Raw genomic sequence first — 14,901 nt, 5'->3', positions numbered from 1 at the left:
ATGGGGAAGCCACAGCTGCTGGCTAAGGGGGCCTGAGAGAACCAGAAGCAAGCCCCCTCCCTCCTCCTGCCTTCCGACCCCTCCCCTGTCAGGAGAATCCAACAAGACCGTGTACACCTGGGATGTGACTCAGCCGTCCGGCCCCATCGCCACAAGGCAGGGAAGAAAGGGGTGAACAGAGAGGCTGAGCGACAGTGGGTACGTAACGCCTGCCCGACCAGCTCTTCCCTACGACTTCCTATTTCAGTTCCTGGCACCACAGTCCTCTAAGCAGTGAAGGGATCTGTGTCTTCATTCACACACAATCAGCGGTCCAACCCCAGACAGCCCCTGCAATTTGCCTCCTCTCCGGGCTCAATCGGGGGACTGAGAAGCACGATTCTGAGTTAGCACACATTCCCGCTCAAAGCAAAGAAAGAAACTTCTAGTTATACTTCAGTCACAGTTATGTCCAATCAATGTACAACATTGCAAAACTAAAAATCGCCGGAAGACTCTTATTACTCACATCAAAGACCTCAATGGGACGCGTATGCACTGTCCTAGATGACCCTGTCTACTAAGTTAGCAAATTACTACATGTCGGGTGAAACGCCCAACATTCCTGACGCATGTCCCAAAGGAGGATCTGGTGTCTCCCGTTTCCCGTGAAGCTAGGTGTCTGCAAGGTTTGCGAGTGCCTTTTGCACGTGGCTTGGTCCCAGGGTGTGATTTCCAAAGACGGCCACAACTGTGTCTCCCGTTGCACGTGCTTTTTTTTTTTTCTCCCTTAAACTGGGTGACAGTGACACCTCTTCTATCAAACCAGTGGTTCCCACCACTGGACTCCGGGCAGACTTTGCCACAGTCTTGACCAAAAGAGTGTGGCTGAGCTGACGCCATGTGACCTCTGAGGCCGAATGATGCCGGAAGCAAGTCATGTGTTTCTACCTGGCTCTTCGGGGACGCTTGCTCTGGGAACGCGGCCACCATGCTGTGACGAATCCCAAACAAGCCCACCAGTTTCTAAACTTCTGTCAAAGTGCCTTTGCACGTGGCCCTCACCTTTATCTGAGCTATCGATTGTTTTGGACATGGATGTGGCTGTAATTATATCCCCAGTTAAAAGAGGATTCTTTCCTATGGCTCTTATTTAACATCTTCAGATCATGATTGTCTACAGCTTCTGTAAGTTGAAGTCAGTTGAAGACACAGACAGGAAAAGAACTCAGCCTGGTCTGATCTCTTTTGTTTGACAACAGAAGACAGACTCCAGTAATACTTTAAGTTAGGTTTTTTTTCATCAAATTTTAGTTAAATAGCGATACGGAGGCATTTTAAAGCAATTCCAGGGGTGCCTGGCTCGGTTGGTTAAGACTCCAGCTCTTGATTTCGGCTCAGGTCATGATCTCACGGTTCATGGGATCGAGCCCCACGTTGGGAGCCTGCTTGGATTCTCTCTCTGCCTCCCTCTGCCCCTTCCCCACTCTCTCTCTCTCTCTCTCTCTCTCTCTCAAAATAAATAAACATTAAAAAAAAAAAAGGCAATTCCGAAACACACTAAAACACCCTAGATACACCAGCGTTCCCCTTGGACACCTCCCCATCCCTGCTCTCTTATAGACCGGACATGATCTCTTCGGGTCTTTTATGCCTGAGTCTCTGCTCTCATAGAAAACACACGTGGTAGTTAAACCACGTAGTGCCAGGGCGCCTGTGTGGCTCAGTTGGTTGAGCATCCGACTTCGGCTCAGGTCACAATCTCATGGTTTGTGGGATGAAGCCCCACGTCGGGGAGGGGAACCCGCCTAGAATCTTCCCTCTCCCTCTCTGTCTGCCTCTCCCCACTTGTGCTCTCTGTTTCTCAAAAATAAACAAAAAAAGGTAGTTTTTGCTATAACATGAAGAATATCTTTTATCACATCCTATAGTTGGTTATTACTAACAGAGAAAAGCTACGTATTTGAGTCTATTAATTTTATATCCATCATCTTGCTAAATTTGGGGGTAAGGATTAATGCTATTGCAATATAAAGATTAGAGTGGTAATCTTTTGGAATGTTTTATTACATAAGGTACAATGCACCCATACTGTGTTCTTGATTTTGGTAGATATTTCATACTTGTGTAGGAGGAAGCCATTGTTTGCAAAAACTACATACTGAAATATTTGGGGGGGTTGTCAAGCCCTCAACTTACTCTAAAACGGTTCAGGAAAAGTGTTTTGTCGTATGTACAGTTACTTGCAATTTTATATAAGCTTATGATTTTTTTTAGTTTATTAGAAAGCACTTGGACATGCCTGCTTCCAACGAAGTGAAGACTGAAACGGAAGGTAGCAATGAAATCTTTCAGCCGAGAGGTTTTCAAATCCATGTAATGGTGCTAGTTGCCAATTCAGAAAAGTGAAGATGCCTGCAGGTGAGGGGGCCACTAGCTAACTCAACGCCGTCTCCCCCAGCCTGTTGGTCAGGTAGTGATGGTTCCAGAACAGCCCTGTGTGCACTCAGCCCCACCAGGCATGGCTTCTTGTCTGCTGCTTTCATGGCTGCCTTTTGCACTTGACTTTTCTGGCAGCTTGAAGCCCATGATCAGCTGCCAAGTAAGATTATGGTGTCCTGGTCTCAGCTGAACTTTTTCAAAAACAATTGAGAAATGCTCGTCCAGGGCGGGGCTGGACCAGTGACTTTATGAGCCCCTTCCATCTCTGCGATTCTGGATATAAAAATTAGGTAATGAGTGTCTTGGGGATATTAATTCCTGTCAGCTGCTTCCCCTCCCCCGTCCACCTGCTCCAAACAAGGAAGGGGCTGGAAAGAGAGCTCCACACTTGACCCAACTCAGCTTTCCGGGCAGTGGATTTAAGGGAAGCCTTTAAACAGGAGCTCCTGTCGCCTCCTCCCGCAGTTTCTGCGGAATTGTCTACTCAGTTCAAGTCAGATTTGGGGGTTTTCTTTAGGACTACCCTCTTAAGAAACACCGAACGCTAGTCTCATAAATCAGCTCGGTCACATTCAGAATTTGATGTCTTTCGTACACATAGAGAAATGGAATATACAAATGGACAGTGGCCAGAACGTATATAAAAATAGAACTTTGACCCACAACCTGCAGCAGCCTGCCCAGGAAACCAACCCATTAACTACAATAAACACCCCCGGAAGCCAGCATGCTGTGAGTCAGACCTGAAGGGGCCAGATGGCCATCTCTAGTGACAATCCAGGAAGGTAAACAGTAACTTCTGGAACGATCAGCCCCAAATAGCCAGGGCTTGATCAATAACTGACAGCTTCCAGGGCACCTGGGGGGCTCAGTCGGTTGAGCGACCGACTTCAGCTCAGGTCATGATCTCCCAGTCTGTGAGTTCGAGCCCCACGTCAGGCCCTGTGCTGACAGTTCAGAGCCTGGAGCCTGCTTCAGATTCTGTGTCTCCCTCTCTCTCTCTGCCCCTCCCCCACCTGCACACGTGCTCTCTCTCTCTCTCTCAAAAATAAAAATAAAGATTAAAAAATTAAAATAAATACAAAAGTAAATAATAACTGGGGCGCCTGGGTGGCTCAGTCGGTTAAGCGACCGACTTCGGCTCAGGTCATGATCTCGCGGTCCGTGAGTTCGAGCCCCGCATGGGGCTCTGTGCTAACAGCTCAGAGCCTGGAGCCTGTTTCACATTCTGTGTCTCCCTCTCTCTGACCCTCCCCTGTTCATGCTCTGTCTCTTCCTGTCTCAAAAATAAATAAAACGTTAAAAAAAATTAAAAAAAAAAAACAAAAGTAAATAATAACTGACAGCCTCCCTGACTTGTGTCCCTGTTTCAACTCAGGACCAACCAGGGAAAGCCAGATACGATCCCTTAACCAATCACATGGCACGCCTGCTCCTACATACCACTTCCGAGGTCTCCGGGCTAGCACCTGCCTCCATCAGAGCACACCAGGGCTGTCCCCTGGTCCACTGCAAGCCCTCCCCTCCCTGCCGGCCTTCAGTCTGTCCCCCGTGCAGGTGATGATGGCCGATGCCCTCCTCTGTAGCCGCTTATGAATAAACAGCCTTTGCTTTTCTCATCTGGGTAGAGTTTATTTCCACAATATTTGAAGATATTTAAGCTTTGACCCCCCCACACACACGCACACACACAGAAGCCACAAGGAGTGTGGGGCAGGCACCCCTCTGTGTCCTGAAAGACACAAAACTTCAAAGGACCCACCTGACAATCAGGATCAACACCAGAATTAGGTCATGTGAGTTTCCACCCTGGGTCCTTTCCAAGGCACTCCTTGATGTACGTTCTAACTTACTATGTTAACTTATATCCTGAAGCTACACTGAAAATCAAGATTCTTGAAGACAATTTAGCAGGTGATTTTTGAAGTTTCCGTTGAATTTCGTACAGGGTCTTTAACTCTATCAAAAATCCCTTCCTGACACTGTGCCAGTGGAATAACCCTAACCCCCATCTCTCTGAGTGTCAGGGAAACACGAGTTAAGGCCACCCAGAAATGCGGAGAAGGACTCGTTGACAAGACTCCCCTACAATGAGGTGCAGCCTGGCGTCACTGGAGTCCCACCTGCCACCAAGCCCTGAAGTTCACCTGCATGCTTTCACCAGTGTGCGCACTCTGGCCTCCAACTCGGCCATGGAGCTCCACCATCCATCACCCGCCACCCGCCACCCTCCACCCACCACCCACCACCCACCAATCACCATTCACCACGAGCCCAGCCTGCAGAGAAAGCTGTCCTGTCATTCAGGTGAGCGCACCTGCTGAGTGGACACTATGCTAGCCTCCGAGAGGGACACTCAAATGTGTGAGCTGTCACTCCTGCCACTTGTCATCAGCTCACGGGTGAAAAAGCATGATCACTGTAGCACGTTAGACGGAGGCATCGCAGCCTGCCCTCTGAGAACAGACAGGGTCCCACAGATGGGCTTATGGGGCTGTAAACCCCTAAACTGCGTGCGGTACCAGCTGTCAGTGTGCATTTTCTGGGAAGAAATCCTAGTATGTTTGCTAAAGGACAATTTTTTAAAAGTAAAAGCATGACTCGCATAGAAAGTATCAAATGAATACATGACACATATTCTATTTAATTCATCAATTAATGAGGGAACCAGTAAGATGTTGAGGAGAAATTTAAGGAGGAATTTAACAAAAATTTGAAGTACAACACATTTATGGTAATAAAGGAATACTGAGAAGCAGTCACAAATAGATGCAAAACTAGCAAAACCGACCAATATCTACAGGGCAATAATCGACGGCACCCCACTTAACAGAATATGCATTTCTACTGGTAAGAATTATCTGCATTCTCTCAGTTTTCTGTAAAGTTACAGAGTTGTAAAATAGCTCAAAGCCAGTAAAACAGCGAGATCGCCTGAATGGCGAACTAGACCGGCACCCACCAATCCCGCTTTCATTTTTAACCCATTTCAAAGTCTTTCTGAATCTTTCCCTACAGTCTTCCTTGTGATCATAATAATATCACCAAAGATTACTGCCAGTCACAAGGTCAGGTTGGTCTCATTAGGCTTGGCCTGACTGTTTATACAGTTGCAGCAAGAGTGTTAATTTGCCTTGTCAACGGGCCATGATAAAATTGAATCAGAAATTAGCAACCCACCACAGAAGACAACACCAGGTCCAGACGGTTTCACTGACAGATTCTATCACAATTTAAGAAAGAAAGGATAGCATTTCTGCACAATCTTTTCCAGAAAATGGAACCAATTCTGGAAGGTCAGCGTCACCATAAGACCAAAGCCAGGTAGAGACATTTTAAGAAAGGAAAGCTACAGACCAACATTTCTCATGAACACAGATACACAAATCCCCAACAAAATATGAGCGAACCAAATCTAACTATGTTTGAAAAGAACAATATGGGGCACCTGGGTGGCTCAGTCGGTTAAGCATCAGACTTCGGTTCAGGTCCTGATCTCACAATCTGTGAGTTCAAGCCCCGAGTCGGGCTTTGTGCTGACAGCTCAGAGCCTGGAGCCTGCTTCGGATTCTTTGTCTCCCTCTCTCTCTGCTTCTCCCCCCGCTCACACTCTGTCTTTCTTTCTCTCCCTCTCAAAAATAAACACTAAAAAAAAATTAGGGGCGACTAGGTGGCTCAGTTGGTTAAACATTTGACTTCAGCTCAGGTCTTGATCTCACAGTCTGTGGGTTCAAGCCCTACGTCAGGTTCTGTGCTGTCGGCTCAGAGCCTGGAGCTGCTTCAGATTCTGTGTCACCCTCTCTCTCTGCCCCTCCCCCACTCATGCTCTCTGTCTCTCAAAAATGAATAAATGTTAAAAAAATTATTAAAAAAAATTTTTTTTAATTTTTTAAAAGAACTATATACTATGAGCAAGTAGGATTTACCCCAGGTATGCAAGGCTGATTCAACATTCAAAAATCTATCCATACAATCTGTCACATCAACAGGCTAAAGAAGAAAAATCATACGATTCTATCAATTAATGTAGAAAAAAACTCCATTTTTTAAGTCTCACGTGCATCTTGCATTGAAGGCCACTGACTTAGAAGATGCTGGGTTTAAATTAAAGACTGTGGCCCATCAACATTTGAGATGATGCCTGAAACTCGGCTGAGAACAGCAGCCTGCTGTTGCCTGATAGCCCAGAACTCCAACCATTCATTAAAACTGGGCAGTGTTAGAGGACACTGTGGTTGGTGAGGTCCTGACAGATGCCCAGGGACTGCCCACAAAGACTTCCAGTTCTGCAATATGTGTATATTAATTAATTACATTTCAGGTACACGAATTTAACCTAGGCAAGGCTGAACATCTCTTCCGCTCTGACCACTCTTCCCTTGAAACTGAGAGACTCTCAGGGTACAATGTCACCGGAGGGAGGAAGTGGAGAATCTCACACCTGCGCCCTCAGGAAACCGAAGCTTGAGAACTGACATACTGATTCCCCAAAAACACGGGACTTTTGGAAAACCGCAGTTACCTCCTGACGGATGAGCGCCACCAAGAGTCTCTGCCGATCCTGGAGCCAGGGAACTCACTGCTGGGACTCGGGCTGGATGCCCCCTCTTGACACTCCTGCCCATCCGTAACCATCACCACCCCGGACCTTCCACGGGGTCGTTGCCACCTGCTACCGTGTGTGTCCCCAGCTGCTGCTCCTGAATGAACCCAGTTTCTGGTTACTTGAACCTGCCTCAGTTTCCCTCCGTATTTAAGTTGACAAAACTTTGCAATGGTGGTGACTCTGGAGAGAAAAACGTTTCATTGGAAAACCGTGGCACACCCTTGTGCACACCCAGGACTGGTTCTGTTCGTTTTCGTCAAGGTTTCGTTACGTCCCTGTCACCTGGACCGTGTACATATATAAAGATCACTACGCCGTGTACCTTAGATGCACACGATGTTATATGTCGATTATATCTCCATAAAACTGGACTGGATCCTGAATTCTAATTTCCTCCCAATATCCAACCACCACTCTCCAAACCAATGTTTCCAATTTTTCCCCTGCTCCTCTGTCTCAGAACTGCTAAAAATTAAACCTGTCCTTTTCCGGAAGCCCTGAAAATAAAAACAGGACAGCTCGATACAAACTTCAGAGAAACCACTGACACAGCTCATGTCTGGACAGCCTTCCCATCTGCTGCTGTGGGGGCCACTCAGAAAGTTCATGTTCACTGGGACATCTGATGACATCACCAGAGACGATTAAAAACCACAAGCCAGGAAAATCCGTCAGATTGCCAGCAGCTGCCATCACTCCTTCTGAAGATGCTTTGAGCCCGAAGCCTAAAAATCTCCAACGACTGCCCACTGGACTCCGAAACTGCCTGTAGTTTGCTCTAACCATTAACCTTTGTTTTTATTTGTTTCCATTCAAATACCCAGGACTTGGTTCAATGGGTATGTGACAATCTTCTCTGGACGTGAACCTTGGGAAAGTTTCAGACGGGAGAAAGATGAGGCTCCAGACAAGCCACTCCAAACTATGTCACTGTGGCACACTGACTAACTTAAGCTGAAGGAGTTTGAGAAAATGGCCAAGGCAGGTAGGTCAGTCTGACCTCTACCTGCCTCACCCTTGCCCCCTAAAACAGGTCATAAGAGACCTGTAAACATCCTCCTTACACCCAGAGGAAAGGAGTGTCTCTATCTCTGAAGACAAAGGGAAGCCCAACAAGAACCCCAACAAGCATGCCTCACTGTTTCCCAGGGGTCACTGCTCTCCCATGCCTACACCTGTCCTGTTCCTCCCGCACTGCCCACTCCTCATCCAACCCAACATAAAACACTCAGCAAACTGTGGGACCCAAGGAATTTAACAAAAATCCCCTACCCCTGGACAAGCAGAGCAAGACTAACTCCATTTTGTGCTACACCCACCATCTCATGTATAACCCCCACATGACCTACTTATTGCTTAAGACACTCCCCCACCCTAGTCAAGCCACTGAGCACACCCTTACTGGAAACCGGCTCATATAGGCATGCAGAACCCCTAACCGCCAAAGAATGTAAACCCCGTCTTTTGCCCGCGAAACTTGCACGCCAATTCTTAAACCCCGCCTTTTGCCCGCCAAACTTGCGTGCCAATTCTGACCAGAGTGATAGGCTAGTTCGAACAGTTACTATAGGGTAAATTGTAATTCAATTGGCCACCTGCGTGTGGACTGACATGACTATGCAACTTTCTGTGTGTGTTACAATCTCATTGGCCACTGGCCCCTATAAAACTGCTACGCCTCTTAACCTAGGGGTCCAAGTCCCTGCTCTGCTGTGTCGGGTATACTTGGGCCCAAGCTCGAGCGTGCAAATAAACCCTCGTGCTTTTGCATCGGTATCGGCTCCTTGGTGGTCTCTCGGATTTGAAATCGGGAGCATTACAAAACTGTCTTCTTGACTTCATTTCCATATGCCGTCTTCTGTGTCTTTCTGTCTTCACACGAAATCTATCTTGAATAAATCTTTCTCCTATTAACCTGTGACTGTCGGTTTCATTTTCAGACACAGCCAGGAACCACAAAAGAGTCAAGGAATACTTTCTTCCACCTACAAGGGCCAGAGTGACCACCGCTGTAGCCCAGGGCTTCCCATATTTCTTGTGCACAGGTATCTCCCTGGGATCTGGGGCAGATTCAGATTCTAATTCAGGAGATCAGAGCTGGGCGCAGAGAATGCGTTCCTAACAGGTGTCCAGGGGCGAGGTGGACACAGATGAAGGATATGCAGGACTGAAGAAGGAAGCGGAGCCCAAAACAGGTGTAAGTAGATGGGCTCCCCAAGGCCCAGCCAATCTCCCACGCCTTCCCAGGGCACAGACCCTGAGCATGACACTCCCTTCCCCGCACACGTGGCAGGATCTGGTTCACTTCCCGCGGTAGCGTCACAGGTCCATGGACACCACCCTCTCTGTACACAGGAGGGCCTAGCTCACTTCCTGCCGTGACGTCACACGTCCCCCGGACATGGCCTCCCCGCACAGGGGGCAGGACCCCGCTCACTTCCCGCCGTGACGTCACACGTCCCCGGACACGGCCCTCCCCGCACACGGGGCAGTACGCCACTCACTTCCTGCGTGACGTCACAGGGCCCTGGACACCACCCTCCTGCATAAGGGGCGGGACCCTGTGTACTTCCTGCCGTGATGTCACAGGACTCTGGACATTCCAGGGTATCCTGGAGACCAAGGTCTTCAGGGCATGGTCTTCAGCCGGAGGGAACATGGCAGGAGACAGAGGAGTGACCTTGTTTGTCCTGCTGCTGTCCTGCTGGCGCCACGCGGAGCCCCAGCCCATCAACACGATTTCAGGTACAGTCACAGGTGGGTGGCTGTTGGGCGCGTGGGAAACGCACGTCTCCCTGGGGCTGAGTCAGGCCCCTCCCCACCTCCTCAGTTTCCCATCCATTTCTGGGAGAGAGTGAAGCGAGTTGAACACTTTTCTACCTTGAAAGTCCTTTTCAAACTCCAGAACCCCATGGGGAAGGAGCGTATGTGATATGTTTTCACCTTTTATCACAGATGATTTCTAGGGCGCCTGGTGGTTCAGTCGGTTGAGCGGCCGACTCTTGATTTGGGCCCAGGTCTTGACCCCAGGGTCATGGGATCCAGCCCCGCATTGGCCTCCGTGCTGAGTGTGGAGCCTGCTGGGGGTTTTCTCTCTCGCCCCTCTCTGCCTCTCTCCCCTGCTCATGCACATGCTTGCTCTCTCTCTCTCTCCCTCTCCCCCTAAACTAAGGAAACAAAGACAATTTCTAACCTCCGGAAAGTCGAGGGGCAGCACAGAGACCCTGCCGCCCCCCACCGTCCACCACCCCGCACTTCCTGCACACACACACTGCTGCTGTCCCCGGGACCTTGTAGTCCTGTCCAAATGGTCTTACTGCTTCACGTAAACCTTTTCTTGCTAACGTGAGGTGGTTTTCCTTTACACACCGGTGTCGTGAAGACCCGGACAAAATTAACGGAAGCCTGAACAGCAGCTCATCCCGGCTGCACCCGATCTGCCGTGGTCCCCAAATGCCCTTGTCAGGGAGGGTGCCGATCGCACCCAGGACGGCCCCCGCGTGTGCCTCTGGCCCCCGCCCTCCCATGCTGGCCCCTTCCGCATGGAGGATCTGAGCGGGGACAGGCCGGCCGGGATGGGATGGGACTCTGTGACTCCCCAGCAAAGGATGGCAAGGAGGGGGTGCTCCGTGACCCCCCCACCCGACTTCCTGCCAGGAAGCTCTATTCTCAGGCCACCCGGCCACTCTTACACCTGCCGCACAGGTCACCACAGATGAAAGGAACGGGGCCGAGATGGTCCCCCAGCCCTAGCTCCCAAGGATGGCCGAGTGGACCCTGAAGGCTCACCCACAGGGTTTGGGGGGCTCCTCTGAGAGCAGGACCATGGGTGCTGCCCGAGCCGGCTCTGTGTCCCCTCCCGCCCTTGCCACGCCCACACGTCCGGGGGGGCGGGGGGGGGGGGGAACGGGCCAGCTGGCCCCAGTCGGGCCAGAAGTCAGGTGGTCCTGAAAGGACTGAACATCCCCAACTTCCTTTTCTTCAGCAAACTGAGCTCTGAGGCGCTTCCCAAGGACAGTGTCCTTTGCGACGCCGTGGGTGCGGACGGGGCTGTAACAGGTGGGGCTGTGTGTCCCCCATGGGAGGGCGCGTCCTTCCAGGCTGCTCCTTCCTGCTCAGACTGTCACGTGCCAGTGCCCTCGGGAGGTGCTCCCAGCGCCCAGGGACAGAGCACTCCTCCAGCCCTAAGCCAGCCCGCGCCTCCCCGACCTGGTCTCCTGTCCAGACAGGGACACACTTAGGTGACCGTCATGGTCTTCCCGGCTTGAAAGGCCAGTTGAGGGCAGTCTCTAAATCATTTTCTGAAAGGAAACAGTGGGTTTCCTTATGGGCTTGCGGCTGGGGCGCAGGGGCGCGGGAGTACCCGTCTCCAGGGGTCCCAAACCAGCTCCGGCCGCTGACAAAATCCAAAGGTGGAGACAGTGGTGGTGACACAAGAAAGGAATTCATTTCAGTGAGGCCGACAGCCAGAAGACAGCGCGGACTGGCGTCTCCAAGACTGTCTCCAAATGCAAAGACCCTTCCAGGTTTATCTGCAGAGATGTGGGACAGAGGCCAGGGCACAGGCAGATGGACAGGAAGGGTCATGTGCATCATTGTCATGGGGTCCATCACGTGTGGGCTCCGGCCGGCTCAGGCAGTTTCCATTCCCATCGGAGGAGGCTTTGCCCTCCGAGTCTTGCTTGAGTTAAGGGAGAAGCTGGAAATGAGAACTTCATCTATTAGAAAGTTGGCAGTCAAAACGGGGATGGTTGAAGTCCCCCCACCCCGCTCTGGGGGCTTACCGCCTCCGAGGGCACTGGCGCCGTTGGCCAACGTGAGTCGCCCTGACCACGAGGAGAGACGGGAACGGCAGCCATGGGCCTGGTTTGCCTTGTTTTCCCCAAATTAACCAGAGCACAGCTGCAGAGGTCAGCAGCGAGCCCTTCCCGGTGTCCGGGATGCGCACTGTGCAAATATGGAGGAGTAGTCAGGGATCCTGGTAACTCCGGCGCCCGGCGGTTTGAAGCCGAGAGACTGTCAGTCGGAGGTGACAACAGGCGAAACACGCCACAGCCGCCACCGTTGACAATGCACTTTGAAAACCGTGCGGGTATTCTAGAGCATAAATATTTTTCTGCACACGCTTGCTGCCTGACTGGCACAATACTCCCATTATAATCACGGGACAGACACAGAATGAAAAGAGTATTTTTGACAAAGTGCTCGCTCGACGCAGCTGTGCCCATTCTTAATGACTCATTAATGCCTCATCCTCAGCGAACTATACTTTTGTTTGCCTCGTTGCCGGGAGGTCAGCCCACTGGGAAGCGATTGTCATCTCCGTGCAGACCTCCTTGCAGAGATTTCCGCATTGTTCTGAGCCCCGCGTGCAGATGAGGCCATTGGTATGCAGATTGTCCGTCATTAAAACCATTTGAAAATCAGTGTCGTCACTGGTTTACTGTTGGAACGAGAGTCTGCAGATGCCTGCGAGCTCTGTGCAGCCGGGCAAGGTGGCGCTGCCCAGCGGGTCCGGGGCGTGCCCTCTCCCCTCCCCAGGGGCGGGAGGGGAGGCTGACCTTGACCCTGAGTCGAGGAAATGGACGAGGACACCCAGCTCTGAGCAAAAGGAGTAGTAGGGAGCCCCCGGCTGGTGCCGCCTTGTGGAAACCCTCACTCCATGCACTGCCGGGCCCCCAGCGAGGCCGGAGAGGCTGGGGGTCGGGCATCCAGGAATCCCACGGAAGTCTGCCGTCTGGCCCGGCCGGCTCACCCCTGAGACCCCGTGCCTTCCCTGTAAACAGACCACCTGGAATCACTCTGCTTCTGAAGGGGAGAGAGCGGGTGGCCAGTCTCTCTGGGACCCCCTCCCGACCAGAGAACCCCCAGCGTTCCCCAAATCACGTCCCTAAGCTCCCAGAGGCACCGGCCTCTGGAGCCCTTCAGAAAGGACGTGCACGTCCCTCTTGGTTGGCTGTCCGCGGAGCACGTGCAAGGGCAGTCATCCCTGGTGCCAGGACGCGTGTTCCCTTCTGAGGGACGGTGCCAGCGAGCACTGCCCCACACGGCAGGAGTCAGAGCACAGGGCACGTCCCTCTACCACAGGGCCACCTTGCCCGCCACTTTCCGGATGAGAACCCAGTCCTGGGAACCCCTTGCAGGCCTCTCCCCCCTGCAGCGGGCTGGTGGGTGCCGCAGAGAGAGAGATCAGTGCAAATTCAATGAATCGTTAAACTGTTAACTTTTCTATTTCTTTTCTAGGTCCACATATGGTACTGCCACCAAATTTAAAAAATTTTGATGACAACGTGGCTGCACTATTTGGTAAGGAAACTCCTTGTATCAAATGTCTGGTCTGTATTTGGAGGGGTGGCTCGTCACACAAGGTGGAGACATGCGATTTGGTTTGAAGCTACAATCACATGCCTGTGGCCCCACACAGGTGTGAGCTTAGCCAGACCTGGAAGGGCGAGGCCTCGTCAGGTGAACTTTCCAGCAAGAACGGGGCACCAGCAGGTCCGTGAGCGGTGGAGACAAATGCTCCCAAGTTTCCTGGGGGCTCTGACCGTCCCGGGGCCCCGCAGGACGATAGTGCTGACACCAACACCCCCTCCATCCCATGGGCCGACCCCCCAAAGTCCCAGCCACTGTGGAGAAAGTCGGAAAGGATGAGTCACTGGGATTTCTGATCAACTAAGCCCAGAAGGGGAGCTGAGGCTCCCGCTCCACCCACCCACACTTCTCCCGAGTGGGGACGGGGGAGTAAGACATCCGCGTCTCTGGAAATAAGTGAGGCCACCGCGTGAGAACAGCAGGGGCTGCCCATTCAGAGCTCCCTGTAGCAGGGCATCCGCCAGGCCACTGCCACGTGCGTGTGGCAGAGACTCAGGTGGGTGGGGCGGGGAGAGCTCAGGGTGGAAAAGAGGTGGCTGGGGGCAGGGACCCTGGGGGAGGTGCTGGCCCAGGACAGCTGGGGGGAGGTGCATGCAGGGGGACAGACAGCTTAGGGGAGCCCTGAGGGAGGCCTCCACCTCAGTCCCCGACTGTACTAAGGGCTTTCCACATACACGGCTTTATGTGACCCTCCATAACATGCCTGATGAGATGAGACAGACCCATTTTACAGAGGAGAAAACTGAGGGTCCAAGTGGAAGCTGCCTGGGTCGTGATCCAGTGAGAGCGAACCCAGGACGTAGGTCCCATCTGTCTGACGCAAAACCCAGTGCACTTACGTTAGAAGCTTCCTAGGAGCTGTCAGGGAGACATAGAGGGAGAGAGAAAACAATGCTGCATTCTGCAGAAATCGGGAAAGACCGTGTGCCTCCAAGGGGACGGCTTGGGAAAGTCTCAGAGGGGACAGAAGGACAGAGGGGCAGAGAGTAGAGGTGGGACGGCACCTGGGCCAGGCTTTCTAGCCTCGTGTCTTTGGGGAACAAAGTTTATTGTCCAGGGCATCTGGACGCCCTCAGGTTTTCAGGAGCTGTTGAGGGGGTCAGTGGTCTCCCACCCCAGACAGGGCTCTTTGGAGACCCCAACCCTGTCCGTCTCCACGGTGCCCCTTGAGTTCCGGTTTCTAGTCCCGCTTCACAGACTGCCTTCGGCCCGGGTAAAACAAGAGGGTACCATTCCTGCTCCGTTGGTTCTAACATGTCCTTATGTGCTTTTTCCCAAGATGAAATTGTAGTCCAAGAGATATTGGATCCAAGTAATTCATCATTGCTTATGACACAAAGACCACTACCAAAATCAACAACGATTATGAAGAAAAAAAGCAAGTATACATTTTCTACACCTGTGATGGCATGTACTCCTAGAGGTCTGTGGTTGTGAAGACACAATCCTACCAGTTTACATTCTTTAAGGCCAGCTTACTTCTGGGGCAAAAGCAAATG

The 14,901-nt window shown here is 51.6% G+C and overlaps 1 protein-coding gene across 2 annotated transcripts in view; it reads left to right on the top strand.

The window, feature by feature from the left end:
* Positions 1 to 9,673: 9,673 nt before the first annotated feature.
* The window catches only part of LOC123599820 (sperm acrosome-associated protein 7-like), a 19,209-nt gene continuing 13,981 nt past the window's right edge, over positions 9,674 to 14,901 (top strand). The window contains exons 1-3 of one of the 2 annotated variants that reach the window (XR_006713308.1): positions 9,674 to 9,772; positions 13,271 to 13,333; positions 14,682 to 14,784. Coding sequence is in view for 1 of the 2 variants with exons in the window: in XM_045482156.1 (XP_045338112.1) it covers positions 9,685 to 9,772; positions 13,271 to 13,333; positions 14,682 to 14,780 (250 nt within the window). In the remaining variant the exon portion in view is untranslated. The remainder of the gene's footprint in view (positions 9,773 to 13,270; positions 13,334 to 14,681; positions 14,785 to 14,901) is intronic. The other variant, XM_045482156.1, reaches the window with a different exon arrangement.

This window comes from Leopardus geoffroyi, chromosome A1, assembly GCF_018350155.1.
Source record: "Leopardus geoffroyi isolate Oge1 chromosome A1, O.geoffroyi_Oge1_pat1.0, whole genome shotgun sequence".
Taxonomy (NCBI): domain Eukaryota; kingdom Metazoa; phylum Chordata; class Mammalia; order Carnivora; family Felidae; genus Leopardus; species Leopardus geoffroyi.
The sequence above is the reverse complement of the archived record's forward strand: the minus strand, read 5'-3'. Positions and strand labels throughout refer to the sequence as shown.